This window comes from Pseudopodoces humilis, chromosome 1 (genome assembly GCF_049639895.1).
Source record: "Pseudopodoces humilis isolate 2021_Gansu_Grassland_sample_001 chromosome 1, ASM4963989v1, whole genome shotgun sequence".
In the NCBI taxonomy this organism is placed as follows: Eukaryota; Metazoa; Chordata; class Aves; order Passeriformes; family Paridae; genus Pseudopodoces; species Pseudopodoces humilis.
This window is the reverse complement of record NC_142200.1, coordinates 3,734,054-3,750,870: the sequence shown is the minus strand read 5'-3', so window position 1 is coordinate 3,750,870 and position 16,817 is coordinate 3,734,054. Positions and strand designations below refer to the sequence as shown.

The window sequence follows — 16,817 nt, the reverse complement described above, 5'->3', positions numbered from 1 at the left end:
AATTCCCTTTTCTCTATAAAGTCAGTGGTGCAGAATCCTCCTTGCTCTCACTGTAGAAGTTGACATGTGATTAACCAGGAGTTAATTATTTATGAGGTTATGTTCTGCCCAGTTTCAGTCATACATGACACAGCAACACATGCCTAATTACTATATTTGATATGTCAGGAAATATTTAAATACACTCCTTTCATAGTGCTATACCAATACACCTAAAAGTGTATTGGTAAATATGTTTAGCCATGCAAATAGTTGAAGTTTGTTCTCTGTCTGCTGCACTGTTAAATCTTAATCATAGAATCTAAGACAAATGTTTTTTAGAAGGGACCTTTGGAGGTCTCTAATCCAATTCTGCTCAAAGCAGCAACTTCAAAGTTAGATCTGGTTGCTCCACTTCTCATCCAGCCAAGGTTCAAAAATCTCTAAAGAAAGAGAACCTGTTGAAATGCTTAATCATCCTCATGGTGAAAACTTTTTTTCCTTGTATTCAATCAAAATTCCCTTGCTGCAACTTTCGGCTGTTGTCTCTTGTGCTCCCACTGTGTGCCTCTGAGTTTGTGTTGGTCCTCTTTGTGACCCCTCTTCAGGAGAATTGCACTTGGATTCTCCTTAGCCTTCTCTTATGGCTGCTCTGCCCTTCAGCCTTCAACCACAGTGGCATCTACAGTTTGCTGAGGACATCTTTCACCCCATGGTCCATATCCATGGTGAAGATGCCAAGTATTTTTAACCCTGTTTCAAACACTGAAGAATGCCATTCACTCAGCTGTCAGATTTCAAGCTGTTCACCCCAACCCTTTGAAACTGATGGTTTTCAACCACCTTGTGGTCTATCTGTCTAGCCCACATCTTCCTAGCTTTGGATACAATGATGTCAGATTGTTCTGTCCCTTCTGTGCTTACAAAAGATTTTCATGAGGTTTTGCTCCATAATGCAGCACTGTAGCAATGAGGAGCGGCAGCATGGAATCCTGACAAATTAGGATGGTCTCACATTAGCCACAGCCACACTGGCTAATACCTGTGAATTCTCTGTATTAGGCTGCTCTAAGGATACTTGGTCTGTGCTGTCTTTTTGTGGTTCTTAAAGCATTTTTTATCTGGAGATAAGCAGAAGTCACTTGGAAGCTGGTTATTTTACATGGAAAATAAGATAGCTATTCTGGTTGGATCCAAGCCTGGATTAATCTTCAACAGCCTTGTTATGTGAATACTTAAAAATTAAAAACCTTTTCATATATAAACAGTTCACCAGCTTAGAGAAGATTGTTTCTTATATAACAAAGGTAATTTTGTTTACATATGCTGTTTTTTCATAATGAGTGCAATGTCAGGGCTGCTACAAAAAAATCAAGAGGTAAAGTGTTTGGTTTTTAATATGCATTGAGCTAAACTAAAATTAATTAAGGGTGAAGTTTACTATACAGTGGTTTTGTTGAGCTATGAAACTGCTGATAGATCTTTTCTGAACACAGTGGAGTATCCCAAGAGATTCCCCAGATTCCAGATAGAAAAAGCAAGTATACTTTATTAAATGAAAAAAAGCAAAAAGCAGTTCATACTTATGAATGCTTATATCTATGCTGATGTATTTTAAGGTTTCTTGCAGTGATGTATACAAAAAGCTATTACACAAAACCTGGTCTATCTGAAATTTTATTTTCTGTATCTGATTGACAATCTTTGTGCACTAATTGACCTCTTCTCTCCCTTATCCCACCAATTCAGGAATTCTGAGTCTGCATTTCTCTAACAGCAATGCTGTAAAAGAACAAATGTTATGAAATTTTAATGCTACTATAAAAAGCAGCTGCAAAATCTCCTTGGCTGCCCTAGATTGTGCCAGATGGTAAAGAACTGGAAGTATAATAAATGTCATATTAAGCCAGTCATACTTGAGGGACATGTTATGCATCCCACATAAATAAAACACTGCTAAAACTGCCCCTGGGAGTGATGAGATTCAGGAATAAGCTCTTCTGTAGCCTCGGGAATATCTCACAGTATCTACAATGCAAAGTGTTTGCAATATTCAGAGCACTCACATTAGTCTGGTTCTTTGCCAAGGCCTGACAGCTCTGTGTTGCTACATCTCCCTAGATGCGGGGGCTGTGATAAAGCTAATCTCCTTTTTTCCCCTCCTAGGACTTTCATTTTTTTTTTTTTCTTTAAAAAATAAAACTACTGCCAGCATCCTTATCAGAAATATAGAGGTGATGAGAAATAAGTGCTGCATTGACACCCAAAGCTGTTTCCTTGGGACTCAGTTATCCCATCACAGAAAAACTGTGTTCATTTGAAAGGTCATTGACTGTACAACTGGCTGAGGATTTTCCCTATTTTGTTTGCTGTAATTCTAACATCTTGTTTTCTTCATACACAATTTTTTAGCCCTCCTGCTGTGTTAGTACAAAGAGCCCCTGAGAATGGCAGAATCATCCATGTCAGAGAGAACCTCAGGAGATCTGTAGTCCAACCTCCTGCACGAAGCAGGGTCAGCTGTCAAGTCAGGCCAGTTTGCACACAGCTTTTCTCGGTCTCTTCTTGAAAACCTCTGAGGATGGAGACAGCACAGCTCCAGGCCTCTGCTGCCTGATTTTAGTACATGCTCTGCCTTTTTCAGAGGTGACAGAGAAACATGACAAAATCCTTCGGTACATATGGATAAATCAGAGGGATCTGGGCTTTAAGGGGTGTTTTTCCCTACAAAAGGTTGAATTGGGGGTACATTTCCATAGGTCAAGAGCTGAGGAAATAGGGGGCAGTAGGTGACTTCTCCAGTACATGGGCAGGTTCAAGCTGAGATCAAAAATCTCACATGTTGACAAGTTGTAAAACCTGTTCTATGCTGGCATTTTTCTGTAATGCCAGTGAAACACATCCATGTACTCTTAAAGAGATGCATGACAAATGACAGTCAATGTTGCAGAAAATTTGTATCCTGTAATACCATAAATGGTGACAGCACAAACCAGACAAGCCAAGTAACAAAGAAAGAAGATGCAAATGAAACTGTTAATAGGTGCAGAGATCTTGGAACCGTCCTCATTCACCTCTGGCATGTTTATACACAATCTGTGATCTCTTACAGAATAATTTTGAGGCCAAAGTTGCATTCAGTTGGACAACACCTGCAACAATAAAGAATTCTCACAGTAGGTTTTTGTAGCATTATTAAGAATGACAATAAGTCTCTGAGGCACTGAGAGAGGAATTTTAAGTCTGAGCAGGGCCCTAATTTGAAAATGCTGATTTGATTTGCATAGTCAGTAGTTGCTTGGTTGCTAATTTCAGTGTAAATTTAGAAAGTGAACTGTCCTGAATGAAAGAAATGTTAGGTCTGCCAGTAAAGATCTTTCTCTGCAGATTCCCAGAAGTCTCCTGCTACATTATTCTGGAAGAAGGAATATAAAATGAGAAATGCTAACTTTGGAGGGAATATGTCAACCTGACTTCCTGAGTTGTGTTCAAAATAAATCCCTCACCCTATGAATGACCTTGATGATAAGAACATAAGGACTGTATTTAGAGATAAGGAGTTTAAAATCCTGAGAGGTGATGTTTTTAAATGGAGTTCCAGACTGCAAACAGTTGTCTGATATGTATTAGAGCAGCACAGGTCAAGCTGTGTGTCCTGTTTTTGGTTAGGGCACATAGTTCTTATGGGACAGAATAAAGATTTCTTATTTATGCAGTCATGCTTAGCATAGACACTGAAATCAGAATCGTGGAATAGTCTGGGTTGGAAGTGACCTTTAAAGGTCACCAAGTCCAATCCCCCTGCAATGATCAGGGACATCTTCAGCTAGATCAGGTTGCCCAGAGCCCTGTCCAGCCTGACCTGAATATTTCCATGGGTGGGGCAACCATCACCTCTCTGGACAGTGTATCTTCCTGTGAGCCAGGCAGTGGAAGGTAGCAGTGGTCTGAGTTTCAGTTCTCACCTACAGATACTGCTGTGACACAAGCTTAAGTCCAAGAAAGGGATTTAACTATCAATAAACCTGCAGAACACGAATGATGTCTGTATTCAGTTCCAAAATGAAAATTCTTGCAGACCTTATACCCATCATGGTGAGACTCTGCAGGATGCCAGTGCGCCAGGGGAGATGTGGACTCTTTCTTTAATCTTCAACTTTTGACCAACATACCTGTAAAATCCCTTGACAAATTCAGCTTCAGTTGTGCCTTTAGTTTCCTGATCCAATCTCCACGCATCTGGGAAGTGTCACTATATTCTTCCCAGGATACCTGTCTCTTGTTCTACTGCTTGTGCATTTCCTTTTTACGCTTCAGGTGGATCAGGAGGTCCTGACTGACCCAAGCCATTCTCCTGCTCTCCTTGCTTCATTTCTTACACATGGGAATTAAACGCTTTTGCACTCAAAGAATTTTGTTCTCAGAGAGCTGCAAGCTCTTTTCAGTTCCTTGAGAGCAGTTTCCCAGGGGGTGCCATTCACTAATTCCTTATAGAGCAGAAAATTTGCTCTCCTGAAATTCAGAGTCCTGACTTTTCATCTGGCCCACATCCCTCAGGACTGAGGTGCTTGCAGTGTAGGTGTCTAGAACTCAACAAGTCACCCAGTTATTTTATAAGCAAGATCACATCAAAGAAACACAACAGGTGAAATTATTTTTTCCCCTTAACAGACACATTCTGGCTAAAACAGAAACACTCTATTTGGAAAGTAAATTAGAATCGATGCCAAGAGAATCTTTAATTATTCAGACATGGTCCTATAGGTCTGATAAAGCCTTTACCATGTTGAAGACATATCAAGAACAGCAGTTTTTTCTGCATTCAGCAGCCCAGTACCACCTCAGAGAGTTAACAAACAAATAAACAAAAAAGTACTGTATTTGTGATCTTAAAAAAAGAAAACACATATTAAAAGCTGGCATTTCTTCCTCAGTTGACAATTTTTCTTAGGAAGAAAATTACTCAACTCTTTTATCTCTTAAAATCTCTTTTAGCACAGAGGAATTCTTCTCTATGTGAATGATTTTTGTCTCTTACCAGTGACCCCATAGAGCAGGTTTCCTGCTTCCAGGGTTCTTGAGATTTTACCAGATTAACATTAGTACCTTTCATCTTGGAGTTCTGTTTTGATAATAACTTCACCGTATCTTTGCTTTGAGGGCTACATTAATTATGAACAAGAAACATCCAGTATTTATCATTGCAGATATCAGAGAAATCAGAAGATAATCATGATACAGATTAATTACCTATGGGTGACCTGAATTACCTAATAGCCTTGGTTCATTTGTAATTTTCTTATAATATGGTCAAATGCTTGGTCACAGTCATAGGTCAAGCAATGTAAGATGTAGGATTGTCATGTTGGAAGTAACAACCCTAAGAAAACTGTACTGTGTTGCAGTGGATAACTAATTAAACACTACACCCTTTCTGAATGATTCATGTATCTGTCTGTCTATGTTTTAATTAGGTGGGGATATCAGTCAGAAACAGCAATGTGATTTACCACTGAGCATTCAGCAATAATACAGCTTTGGTTTTGGTGCTCCTAATTCAAAAATAGTACTGGAAAATTTTAAAATTTTTAAGAAAAGATGCACACAAGTGATCACGAAAGGAGTTTTAAAAATATGAGTTGTATAATCTTTTAGAAATAGATATTAATAACCTTGAACTCTGCAGAAAGAAGTCTTTTCACAGTAAAAGGTCAGTTCAAGCAACAGCCAATATAATATGATGCAGTGACAAAGAGCTAAACTAAAAAGTGAAACTAAAAATGAGATGCCCAACATTTAACAGTGACAGCTACCAATTCCCATTGCATGGCCTCAGCCAGAAGTTACAGCATTAATAGAGGACTCACTCTGATTATGTGACCTGGGCCATACAGCTAAACAAGATCATTTTAACTATCCCTTATGACCTCAGAGTTAATGAATATAAATCTTTGAGCCTTGTATCTTCTTCTACAAAATTGGAAAAGGGATGCCTGAAACTTCCAGGTTTTCAAGAATTTTCTTCTTTTAGTCAGTGCTATATGCAGAGTTTCCTGTATCCTGGATGTGTGTCTTCCTCAAAACTTGAGACAACCAGAGACCATAGAATCCTGAGCTTTAACACCACAAAAATTTAGGTAATAAAACCCCCACAAAATAATAAAATCACCTTGTTCTTCATACTTATTGAGGAAACATGTTTTGACCCCTGAACTGTCAAGAAGTTCATGAAATCCCTGAACCATTTAGACTGGGAATGTTTTTGCATTTAAAATACCTGAACACTAGTCCACAAAAAAAAATGTTTGTGGTTGTGTTGAAACTTTATCTCATACCTCCAGTTTCAGAGAAACCAATCTCTAGTTTCGGGTACTTTATGCTCCGGTCCAGGAGGAATTACATTCTCTCAGTGAAGATCTGCACAGAGTCAATACATACGGAGTGACTCATGGTGTATTTAGATTAAGCAACTCAAGAAAAAGCCTCGGAGTTCCCTGTGCTGTGCCTCTGCTGGTCCAGAGGGGAAACACCACACAGCATGCACCAGCTCCGTGCTTACAGTCTATTGAAACTGTGTCCCGTGGTAACGTCAATAGAAAACTCCCGTGCAGTGGCAGTGACACAGTCTTGCTGAAATGACACAGTCCTGCTGAGTCACTGCAGCAAAAATCAGGGAATGGCTGTGCTTGACAAGCCATTGACCATGACATCACCCACGTCTGACAGGGTGACAGGCAGCCCTGAGGCACCTCAGCCCCTGTGGGCAAACAGCCCGTGGAGAAAAATTAACTCGACCTTGAGTCGGGAAGTGTCTTTCCCAGGGGCTGATCTGGTGAGACAGTGAAACGAGGTGAGGAAAGAATCACGGAATGCTTTGGCTTGGAAGAGAACTTAAAGATCATCTACTTGCAAGTCCCTGCTACGGGCAGGGACACCGTCCACTAGGCCAGGCTGCTCAGAACCCCATCCAGCCTGGTCTTGAACATTTCCAGGGGAGCAACACTCGGGGACTCCTCTTGTTTGAATTAGGTCCTCACCTTGTTGCTTAAAACTAGCAAATGTTATAGTCTCTGGTTATGCCAACATGGAAAACACGTGGCTGTAAATCACAAACCCCATCACTAGTTTTTAACGGAGCCAGTGGTATCTCAGCCGCTCAGCCCTGCACCCTCAGCCCTGCATACCCTAAGCCCTCAGTCCCTCAGCCTTCAGTCCTGAGCCACTAAACCCCTTAGCTCTCAGTCCCTCAACCCTGAGCCCATCGTCCTCCAGCACCTCCTCCTTCCAACTCTCAAACCCCAGCCCTTCAGCTCCCACCTCTTCTCTTTCACCCCTCAGTCCTGAGACCTCAGACCGGAAGACCTCCGTTCCCAGCCTCTCGTCACCTCAGCGCTCTTACCCCAAAGCCCCTCCTCCGACCGGCCCACCACGCCATTCGCCGTTTTGATTGGCCGCAGCTCCTTAGAGTGACAGGGACAATAGCCAATCAAAATGCGCACAGTCGTGACGGGCGGGGAGGGTTCCTGTGTGCGGCATCGGGCGCTCCTCCCCAGGCCGCGGGGAGGGCCCCGGCGGCGCTGAGGGCGGGAAGGCGCCGCTGTCCCGAGGGAAGGAGCCGCTGCCTGCAGGGAAGGAGCCGCCCTGTCCCGGCTGTGCCATGGAGGACGTGCTGCCCTCGGGCCTGCTGGAGATCTGTCTGCTGGTCGGTGCGCCCACGGAGCGGGTGCGGGCGCTGCTCCAGGTGAGCGGGGTTCGGGCGGGTGGTGCCAGTGCGTGGGGCTGGGTTTGTCAGCGCGTGGAGCTGAAATATCCCAACATAAAGTTGTTTTGACAGGCGAACGTCAGCAAAGCAGGGTGAATTTGGTAGCGGTGTGAGGTAGCTGCACTTTTCCAAAGCTGAGTTTAGATGGAGAACTCACTATAGGTTTATAAAAGCAGGAACAGCAAAATGCTTAACGATGCGTTCTTTACCTTGTGTTACTCCACGTCTTGTCTTCCGCTGGAGAGAAAAGCAAAAGAATAAAGGCTGGTAACTTGTATCCTCAGGAAAACACGACATCTAAATCCCCGTGAGCTCAAGTGCTCTGAGTTTGGCGTAACCTGAACCACTTGGATAAGGCAGGAGCTTATGGGTCGGTTACTACTTTGAATATGTGGTTTATAATTTGTTTATAATTATTCTCACGTGGGCTCACAATGACAGCCCTCCTCCTGGTTCTGCTTGGTTCAAGTGTGCAGATGGGTTTGTTCCATACCTTCGAGCTGCCCCGCAGTGGGAAGAGCTGTGGTACCAGCACGTGCAAAAAAAACCCCAGACAGCTCCGGGATCTCAATTGCTCTGCTTGAACTTGAATTTGATTGCGCTCTAATAGCATTAGATAAAGAAGTCTTTGTTGGGTTTGTTGCTTGTTCACTCACTCAGGAGACGGCTTTTGCTGATGTCAGCTTCTTAAGTGATAACAGCCAAGCAGAGGTTCACATTCCAGGATCTCATTCATGTGTACCTTCAGAATGGGAAAACAGTTCCTAAATGTCAGTACCAGACTTTTGAAATCAGTGTGTACATGGTGTTTTATCAGAAGTGTGAGAAGTGAACCCAAAGGAAGGGGAATTTCTTATTCATTCCCTTATTCCCACCCTTATTCAATTTGCTTAGTTTGTTCTCACTACTTTCTGAAACAAAACCTGTGGAACAACAAATAAGGAATCGGCTATAGAAAGCAGAAGCCATTCTATTATGATATTCGGATCACACTGCAGGTTCTGAATTGTTCCTTTGCTCAAGATACAAAAAGGTATCAGAAAAGAAAGTAGTCCTTTCTTTTGTCAGTATGAACTTCAGTAAAGTCCCTGCAAGCTGTTGCACCATGGGGATTTCAGTCACTATCTTAGGGCAAGCTGCAGATTTACTCCACTTCCTTTTCCTTCTGCAGCACTATCTACATGAGGAGAGTGGAATATGTTTTTATGGCTAATTTTAGTGACTGTAGAAAGAAAATACTGAGAGAAGGTGACATTTCAAATGAAGGTAGTGGATCTCTGATGATATTTACAGATTAAACAGTGGGTAAAAATCCTGACAGTGCTTCAAATCGTGGTCTTCACAGTGTGTTGGTGCATTCTTAACTATACTGAAGCATGGAGTGATAAAGCAAATGTAGTCAATGAGACTATGATATAAACCACCCCCAAAGTAAGAAAGGTTTTATATGAATGACCTGTTGTCAGACTCCAGAAAAAAAAAAGCAGTTTTCCATTGAAGCTCCTGAAACAGAAGTTTCTGGGCTGACATCCATTGCATATCCTTATTGCCAAGAAAATTGTCACTCTGAGATTTAAATGTGAAAAGATCAAAGGCTGCTATTTTCAGCTAGAGATTTCTTTCTTAGCACTGGAAGTGTGTGTTTTGTAAGAATGAAACGTACAGAAGTGATGCTTCTTTTCCCTAAGTTATCTATAGCTATAAAGTTGGGTTTTGGTTTGGCATGTGCAAGCTGTCCGTGACGTGTCTCACTCAGATCTTCAACAGATTCCGTTGGTGGGTTCTGTATCTGCCCACCGCAGTCAGTGATAGAGAGCTTGTCTCATGCTTTGTGGCCCTGCTGATGCAGACATAACCACCAAAACAAATTTTCCTGCTTCTATAATGCCTCCCTGGCTGCCAAGGTGCCTGAAAGAAATGATGTGTGATCAGATTGAGCATCAGTCAGCAGTGTGTGCTTGTTGCAGTGAAAAGCGCCTGGAAAAGCTCTAGAAGGGAATCCATGAGAACTCTGGGAATCAAAGCCAAGTGCAAGGTGCTGAGTCAGGGCAGTCCCTACTGTTGGTACAAATTAGGTTATGCAGGGAGCCCTGCCAAGAAGGACTTGGGAGTGCTGGTGGATGAGACGTTGGAGATGCCCTGGCCATGTGCACTTGCAGCCCAGAAAGTCAAACATTTCCTGGGCTGCATCCAAAGCAGTGTGGGCAGCAGGTGAGGGAGGAGATTCAGCCCCTGTGCTCTACCTGGAGTGCTCATCAAGCTCTGGGGTCCTAAGCACAGGACAGACATGGAGCTCTTGGGGTTGGGTCCAGAGGAGGGCCACAAAGATTATTAGAGGGGCACCTCTCATATGAGGAAAGGCTGAGAGACTTGAGGCTGTTTGGCCTGGAAAAGAGAAGGCTCTGGGGTCACCTTATTGTGAACTTTCAGTACCTGAAAGGGCTCCAAGAGAGCTGGAGAGAGACTTTTGACAAGGGCATGGACTGATGGAACAGGGGAGAACGACTTCAAGTGACAGAGGGCAAGGTTAGATTAGATATTAGGGAGAATTTTACTGTGAAGGTAGTGAGGCACTGGCACAGGTTGCTCAGGCAAGTTGTGGATGCACCATCCCTGGAAGTGTTCAAGGTCAAATTGGGTGGGGCTTTGGGTGGCTCAGTCTAGTGGAAGATGCCTCTGCCGTGGCAGGAGGATTCAAGCGAGAAAATAATTTAAGGTCCATCCCAACCCAAGCTGTTGTGTGATTGTTTGAAAAGTGACTGTGAAATGGCCTGCATCATCAGGACTGTGGCTCACAGGCAAAGGGAAAGGATTATTACTGTTATTGTTATTACTCAAAACCCTTGAATTCATATCTGGAATACTGTCTCACATTTGGGTATCTTTATACTGGAGAGCTGCTGGCAAACAAGAGTGAGACCAGAAGAAGCTGCGCTGAGGGCTGAGGCATAAGGGAGGGAGAGTCTCCTTCCAAAGGGACTTCTGAAACTTGACTGGATGAAACCCAGTGCAACCAGACCTAATCTCCACCTTATCATTAGTTTGAGCAAAGAATTGCACAAGAATCTGCAGATATATCCTACCATTGTTTGGGTTGTAAGGGACCTTAAAGATCACCCAGTTCCAACACCCCTGCCATTGAGGCAGGAACACCTTCCACTAAAGCAGATTGCTCAGAGCTCCATCCGGCCTGGCTTTGGACACTTACAGAGATGGAACATCCACAGCTTCTCTGGGCATCCTATTCCAGTGCCTCACCACTCTCACAATAAAGAATTTCTTCCTAATATCTATTCTACACCTGCCCTCTATTGGTTTAAAACCTTTCCCTTTTGTCCTATTACTACAACCTAATTGTCCTGCCCAATCTAATTTTTCTGAGGCTTCATACTTTCCCTGCCTAATTATTTGTTAAAGAAACTAGTTCTTCCATGACATTCAAAGTGAAATTAACTTCTTCAGTGGTGAGAAGAGGAGAATCAGCTCAAGGAAACACCAGATAGCTGAAATCATGCTCTGATTTGTGGTTTTAACATACTACTGTTTGTGTCTAAATAGTGCCATCATTGTAAAAGTCTGTCTTGTACCGGTGTCCTTTACAGCAGCACTGTTATAGGAACACCATCAGCAAATGGGGACAGGATAAAATCCCCTACTTCTGTTTGTAAGAAGCTATGTATGATGCAAGGAGATTTGGTATCAAGTAGCTACAAAAGGGAAGTATTTCAAAGTGAAGAGATAACAGTAGCAGCAGCAAAGATAAAATGTTCAAATTTTAGAAACAAGAAATATTATTAAATTAAAATTTAGAAACAAGTGAATGTTGTTCTGTTACTACCTATTCACTACCCCTGAACTCAAGGAGTAAGAAAATGTAACTTTGGCCAAGACATTAATATGAGCTGACTCAAATGCTGGAGACTGAGTCAGTGGGTCAGCGACAGTGCTGACAGTGCTGTTCTGTGGGAAAAATGGTGTGTAATGTCTCTGTAGTGGTTCAAGACATCAAGGATCTGCCATTTCAGGAGCTGTTAGGTTGTAAGGCCATTAAATCACTGGCTGCCATCCAGCACTTTAGAACACAGAGATGCCTCAGTGTAAGTCAGGAATTGCCCTGTCAAAGCAACTCTGTATGAAAACCTCAGCGGGGCAGATCTGCCAAGTTGAGATTGCTACTGTTGGAGTAGGTCTGTGTTTTTCTTGCATAACAGCATCAGGGCTGAGCCTTAATTCTTCATTTCCCCCTGAAATGTTCAGCTGCATGTTAGTTTGAGGGTGATCATGGTGAATTTATCTATGTTTCCAGTTTCTTCACTGCCTTTGTCAGCTGCCAGCTAAGGAAACATCACTTGAAGTTCTTAGCATGTGAGGATGTGGCACTCAGTACCCCTTTTGTGATGCGCTTTTTAAAGTCATTGCTATCTTTTTACTATCCCACTGGATACTTACCTGAACTTTCCTTTTCCACTCCAATTTACTTCTAGTTCAGGCTCTTTGTTTATTAAAAATGTGATTTTCACTTCTTATTTTTAGTGAAGTAGTTTCTTTAGAGTATCCTGTTAAAAATATGGTGTAGTTTTTGGAATTTAAGATACAATAACTAATATATCATGAAGCATTCCTTCACATTTTTCATAGGATGCTCAAATGTGGAAAAAAAAACCTATTAGTGGATGTATCTGCTGGAACATAAGAACTGAGATTTCTGTCTCAAAACCTGGACAGTGGAAGATTGGCAACAGAGCTTTCTATGTTGTAGCTATTTAAAAAAAAAAAATAAGGAAATGATGGGTGAGGCCAGCACTGGTTCTCAAGGAGCGTCTTGCATCATATCTGGTGATAAAAGCAGCATGTGTGCTTCACCTCATCTGACTTTGAAGATGTTTGTAAAAAGTTGAAAACGAAACAACTTTTTACCACAGTGGGGCTCGCCTTTCCTGTTTCCAAATATCCGTTGGTTAAACAAAGCTTGTACTTGTTTTTTTAACCTTGCAGGAAGAATTAAAATTGCAGTGAAGTAATTGGAAATGCAGCTACTTGGCTCGACTTTATGGTCAAGAATACAAAAAGTGCTCCCAAGTACAAGGAAATCTCTCTGATCACTTCCTCCACAGCTCTTCATTGCAGGGCAGTGAGGGCTCTCGGGCCAGTCATACTCTGCAAAGCTGCCTGTGAAAAATGTAATTTTATATGTGCTCTTGGGATGCCTGCTCCACTGAGCCAGCAGTATATGGAGGAATTCTCATGGCTTCAGTGTCTTAAATTTGTGTTTATTGTAGCAATGATTGTAGTTTTTAATTGTGCTTTGTTAATTGCCTTATGAAGTTAAGTGTTATCTTGTGAAAGTCTGTGTTTGTGTTGTTTGGGTTTTTTTTTTTGGTACATGTTATTTATTTTGAGTTGAAAGGAAGCTTTTCCTGAAGTTGAACAAGGACTTATCTAAGAGGCTCAGCTGTTTCTCTTTATTTATTGCTTGGTTTCTCTTATTGTCAGTGTTTATTTTAAGTATAGCTAAAGTATATCTTATCACTGAAAAGGAGGAAATACTGTATTTGATACTTGTTAGTTTCTTTTGACAAAGGCATAATACTGATATGGGGCATTTTGAATGACGAAGGATTCCTTTCCTGCTAAAAATATCTATTTTCCTTGCATCAATATGCATAAAACAAAAACTTAAAAGGAAAAATCAATTCTTTAGGAAGCAGAAAAATATATTCTAAATTCACAATTTTAGGGGCAGAGAAAAAGCAGGGTTAAAAATTATGAAAAAAACCCCACGTATCAGGATGAGTGTCAACCTAGTGTTTGTTTTGTCTTTTTTTTACTATAGGGCACTCAAAGAAGACTCAAAAATCTTCCTCCCCTTGATCCAGAAGTTCTTTCTGTATTTGTGCCTCCATTTATCAGCAGAGATGATGTTCAGGTGATTAATGCTGGTAACAACTTGAATAAAAGCAAACGCCGGTCCTTCCGAAAGAAAAAAGAGAGACCCAAGATTGAAAATGTCAAGAGCCTCAATGGGGAGCAGAAAGCCTCTGACACAGAAGATGTGACAGTTCCAAAGGACATTGATCTTATTGCTTTGCCACAGCTCTGCTTCCCAGGTACATGAAGGTTCACGCTTCTTGTTGAGAACTGTTTTAATGTAAATATTTCTTGACCCATAGTTCAGCCCTTTTTTTTAGCCTTTGTTGGTAAATCTTGGTTTGAGTGAAGTGCAAACATGCACACACTTGAAAAATTATTTTACACCCCAAAATGGCTGAGTACTCTCTCAGTTTTCATTTGGTGTTTTGATACTACTTGAAGTAGTGAATATTTCCCTCAGGTTTAATTGGAGAAATTTTAATGTGTCATTATTGCAGACCTTTTTAATATCTTGGGGGAGAAAAAAAGTGTTTTAAACCCATTTATTGTATTTTGTCACTGAAAACGCAGAATAATTCCATTTTTGCTTCTTCAGTAATGTGCAGCTTCAGCCTCTGTAACAACCTTTAGTTCAAGTGGACTGTATATTACATTTTAATACCTTAAAATGAAACTTTTCTCTTGAAATGAAGTGGCAATGTGCAGGATTTGCCATGAATTGTCTTTCACACAGCTGTAGTTAAATATATAATTAAAAATATGGTTGCTGCCTTCATTTCAGGAGGACTTTATGTAACTTCTGAATCAAAACAGGACCACATCCATTTCCTGGTCTTCACTGATGTCTGTGGTAACAGAACATATGGTGTTGTTGCACAGTACTACCAGTCTATGCAAGTATGTTATTTAACTCATTCTTCTCTTAAAACATATTAAAATATGTAAAAGCAAAGCACTTTGAAAATAATGTGAGATTTAATTTATCAAATTAGGTAACAGATGTGTTTTATGTTACAAGGAATACAGGACAAGTCGTATTTTTATATTGCCTTTTTAAATTAAGTACTTTGTAACACACTGCATTAGGAAAAATTGTATGGATTTCATTTCGAAGATTTGGATATTTAGGAGCAGACTTTATCTCCTGGATATTTTTTGGTAAAAATTGTTCTTTCCAAACGATGAAAGGTTTTCTTTCTAAATACATTTTGTGCTGTAATTCTTTTTAACATGTGTTAAGTCTTGTAGGCTGACATTTTTCTGAAGACCTAAAGGGAGATAGACATCCAAATCCCTTTGAAATATAGAGGGAATTGGATATCGCATCTCTGAGGTTCTTAAAAAAATACCAGCCATAAATTCATGATTAACATAAAGACATTAACGTGCAGTTTTCTTGCAGGATGGCTCCACCTCCTCGAATGGGCAGGGCCATTGGGAATCTGCACAGACTGGGAAGATGCCTGTCTGTTTTATACCCTGTGCTGTTTGTGTTATATCCAGATATCCATATTTTAGTGCCCTCAAGGATTGCCTCTCTTGGTAAGATTTGCACCCCTGTGTGTTTCTGCTGGAAATGACTGCAGGTTTTTAGTACCTGAATTTGCTTAATGTGGTCAGGGGAGCTGTGTGATGCTAAAGTAATGTTTAGTTTTATGTTAAGGTTGCGTGGGAGAGGAGAAGAAGAAATGCTATGTCAATGTTGCCCAGACAGTAAGTGCAAATTCTGTATACCAAGGGAATTAGTTATGATGTTGTCTTCATTTTCTTTTGGGCTTTTTGCTAATGTGTTGGGAATGGATATTTTACAGATATTATTGGTTTTTTTGGAAGAGGGTTATCTGTAATTTTGCCACCCTTATGAAAATTGCTTTCAAAGCACAAAAAGCTTTTTATAATGCACCAAATAAATATCATAAGAACATGAATATATGTATTAATAAGCAGTTAATGACACTTTAGGGAAATAATCCAAGTCACTTGAGGAAGTAGAGTGGTTACTTGGGTGTTGTAGAACTAAGAGAGAAATTCTTAGGATTCTAACACTGGTTAGAAACAATCAAATACTCTGCAGTGTAGATGATTTAAAAGATAAGTGAACATGGATCTATTTTGTTATTATATAATTTCACTTACTTTGAGGTTACTTTATTGTTAAATTATTAAGATCTTTTTGCATCTATTTTGGATTAAAACTTCTCACATCAGGGAAACCTGTCTGTGTACATTGGACATTACTGTGTGTTTTCACTTGTAGACCTGTTGTCCAAAGATAGAAGAGGTTTTCTTCACTAAATTTTAGTCAAGTTTTCTAGAGTCAAATCTGAATCCAGTTGCAGGTATTTGCTTCTTGTACATAAGCTCAAAGATTCTAGGGTTTTAGGTTGAAGCTTGAGTCTTGCCCTTTGTTCTGCTGGTGCCTGTATCCCAAGCAGATGAGCAAGGGAGCAGTCCCTGGGTACCAGCTGAGGTGCATCCCCAACCCCTAACCTTCCTCCAGACCAAGTGAGACCTGAGCACTCATTTCCCCACCCCCTGCTGTGGATTTGGATCTTCTTGGAGCACTGAATGGCTTTCCCTGGGTTGATGAAGAGAGCCTTGGAGGAGCAAAGCAGTGCCTTCCTCCTGGGCATTTTAGACATTGATTGAAAAAGGCTGTGAGATCAGAAATTAGTCACTCTGGCAGCCCTTTTGAGGGCATGTACCTCAGCTCTGTCATTTTTAAAGTATTAGTGAAGGGGTTTAATGTGGGCAAGGGACTTCAATATGATGGAAACAGGGTGTGCACAGGTCAGTGTGACCCAGGTCAGTGTGAAATCAAAATAAATGTTCAATGAAATAAAAAGGAAATGTTTGTTTTCCTTCTTCCTTTCCTGCCCAGATCACTTCCCCCCACTCCCCTTTATATTTAAGTGAATTACATCAGCCTTTGGTATTGCAGAAACTGATTCACTGCTGCCTTTGAAAAGTCTCAAATTTCAATTCACTGCTAATCTGCATATGGAACTCTTCCAGCTATGACTACAGCTGTGGCTACTGTTTCCATCCAGTTTTTATCGTGGGATAGCTGCTGCTTTTATACTGTGAGCTCGACCTGTGAGAGGGCTCAGCTCACACCAGCTTTCCACTGGGTGGCAAATAGTATAGATTCAGCTTGGCAGTTACAGTACTCACCAGTGGTTTATGTAAAGTATTCATAAGTGAG

General features: G+C 41.1%; 1 protein-coding gene across 1 annotated transcript in view; it reads left to right on the top strand.

Moving 5' to 3' along the window:
• Positions 1-7,569: 7,569 nt before the first annotated feature.
• DENND3 (DENN domain containing 3) overlaps positions 7,570-16,817 on the top strand; it is a 31,685-nt gene continuing 22,437 nt past the window's right edge. The window contains exons 1-4 of the mRNA XM_005517375.3: positions 7,570-7,720; positions 13,575-13,848; positions 14,394-14,509; positions 15,015-15,154. Coding sequence (XP_005517432.1) covers positions 7,637-7,720; positions 13,575-13,848; positions 14,394-14,509; positions 15,015-15,154 — 614 coding nt within the window. The 5' untranslated portion in view covers positions 7,570-7,636. The remainder of the gene's footprint in view (positions 7,721-13,574; positions 13,849-14,393; positions 14,510-15,014; positions 15,155-16,817) is intronic.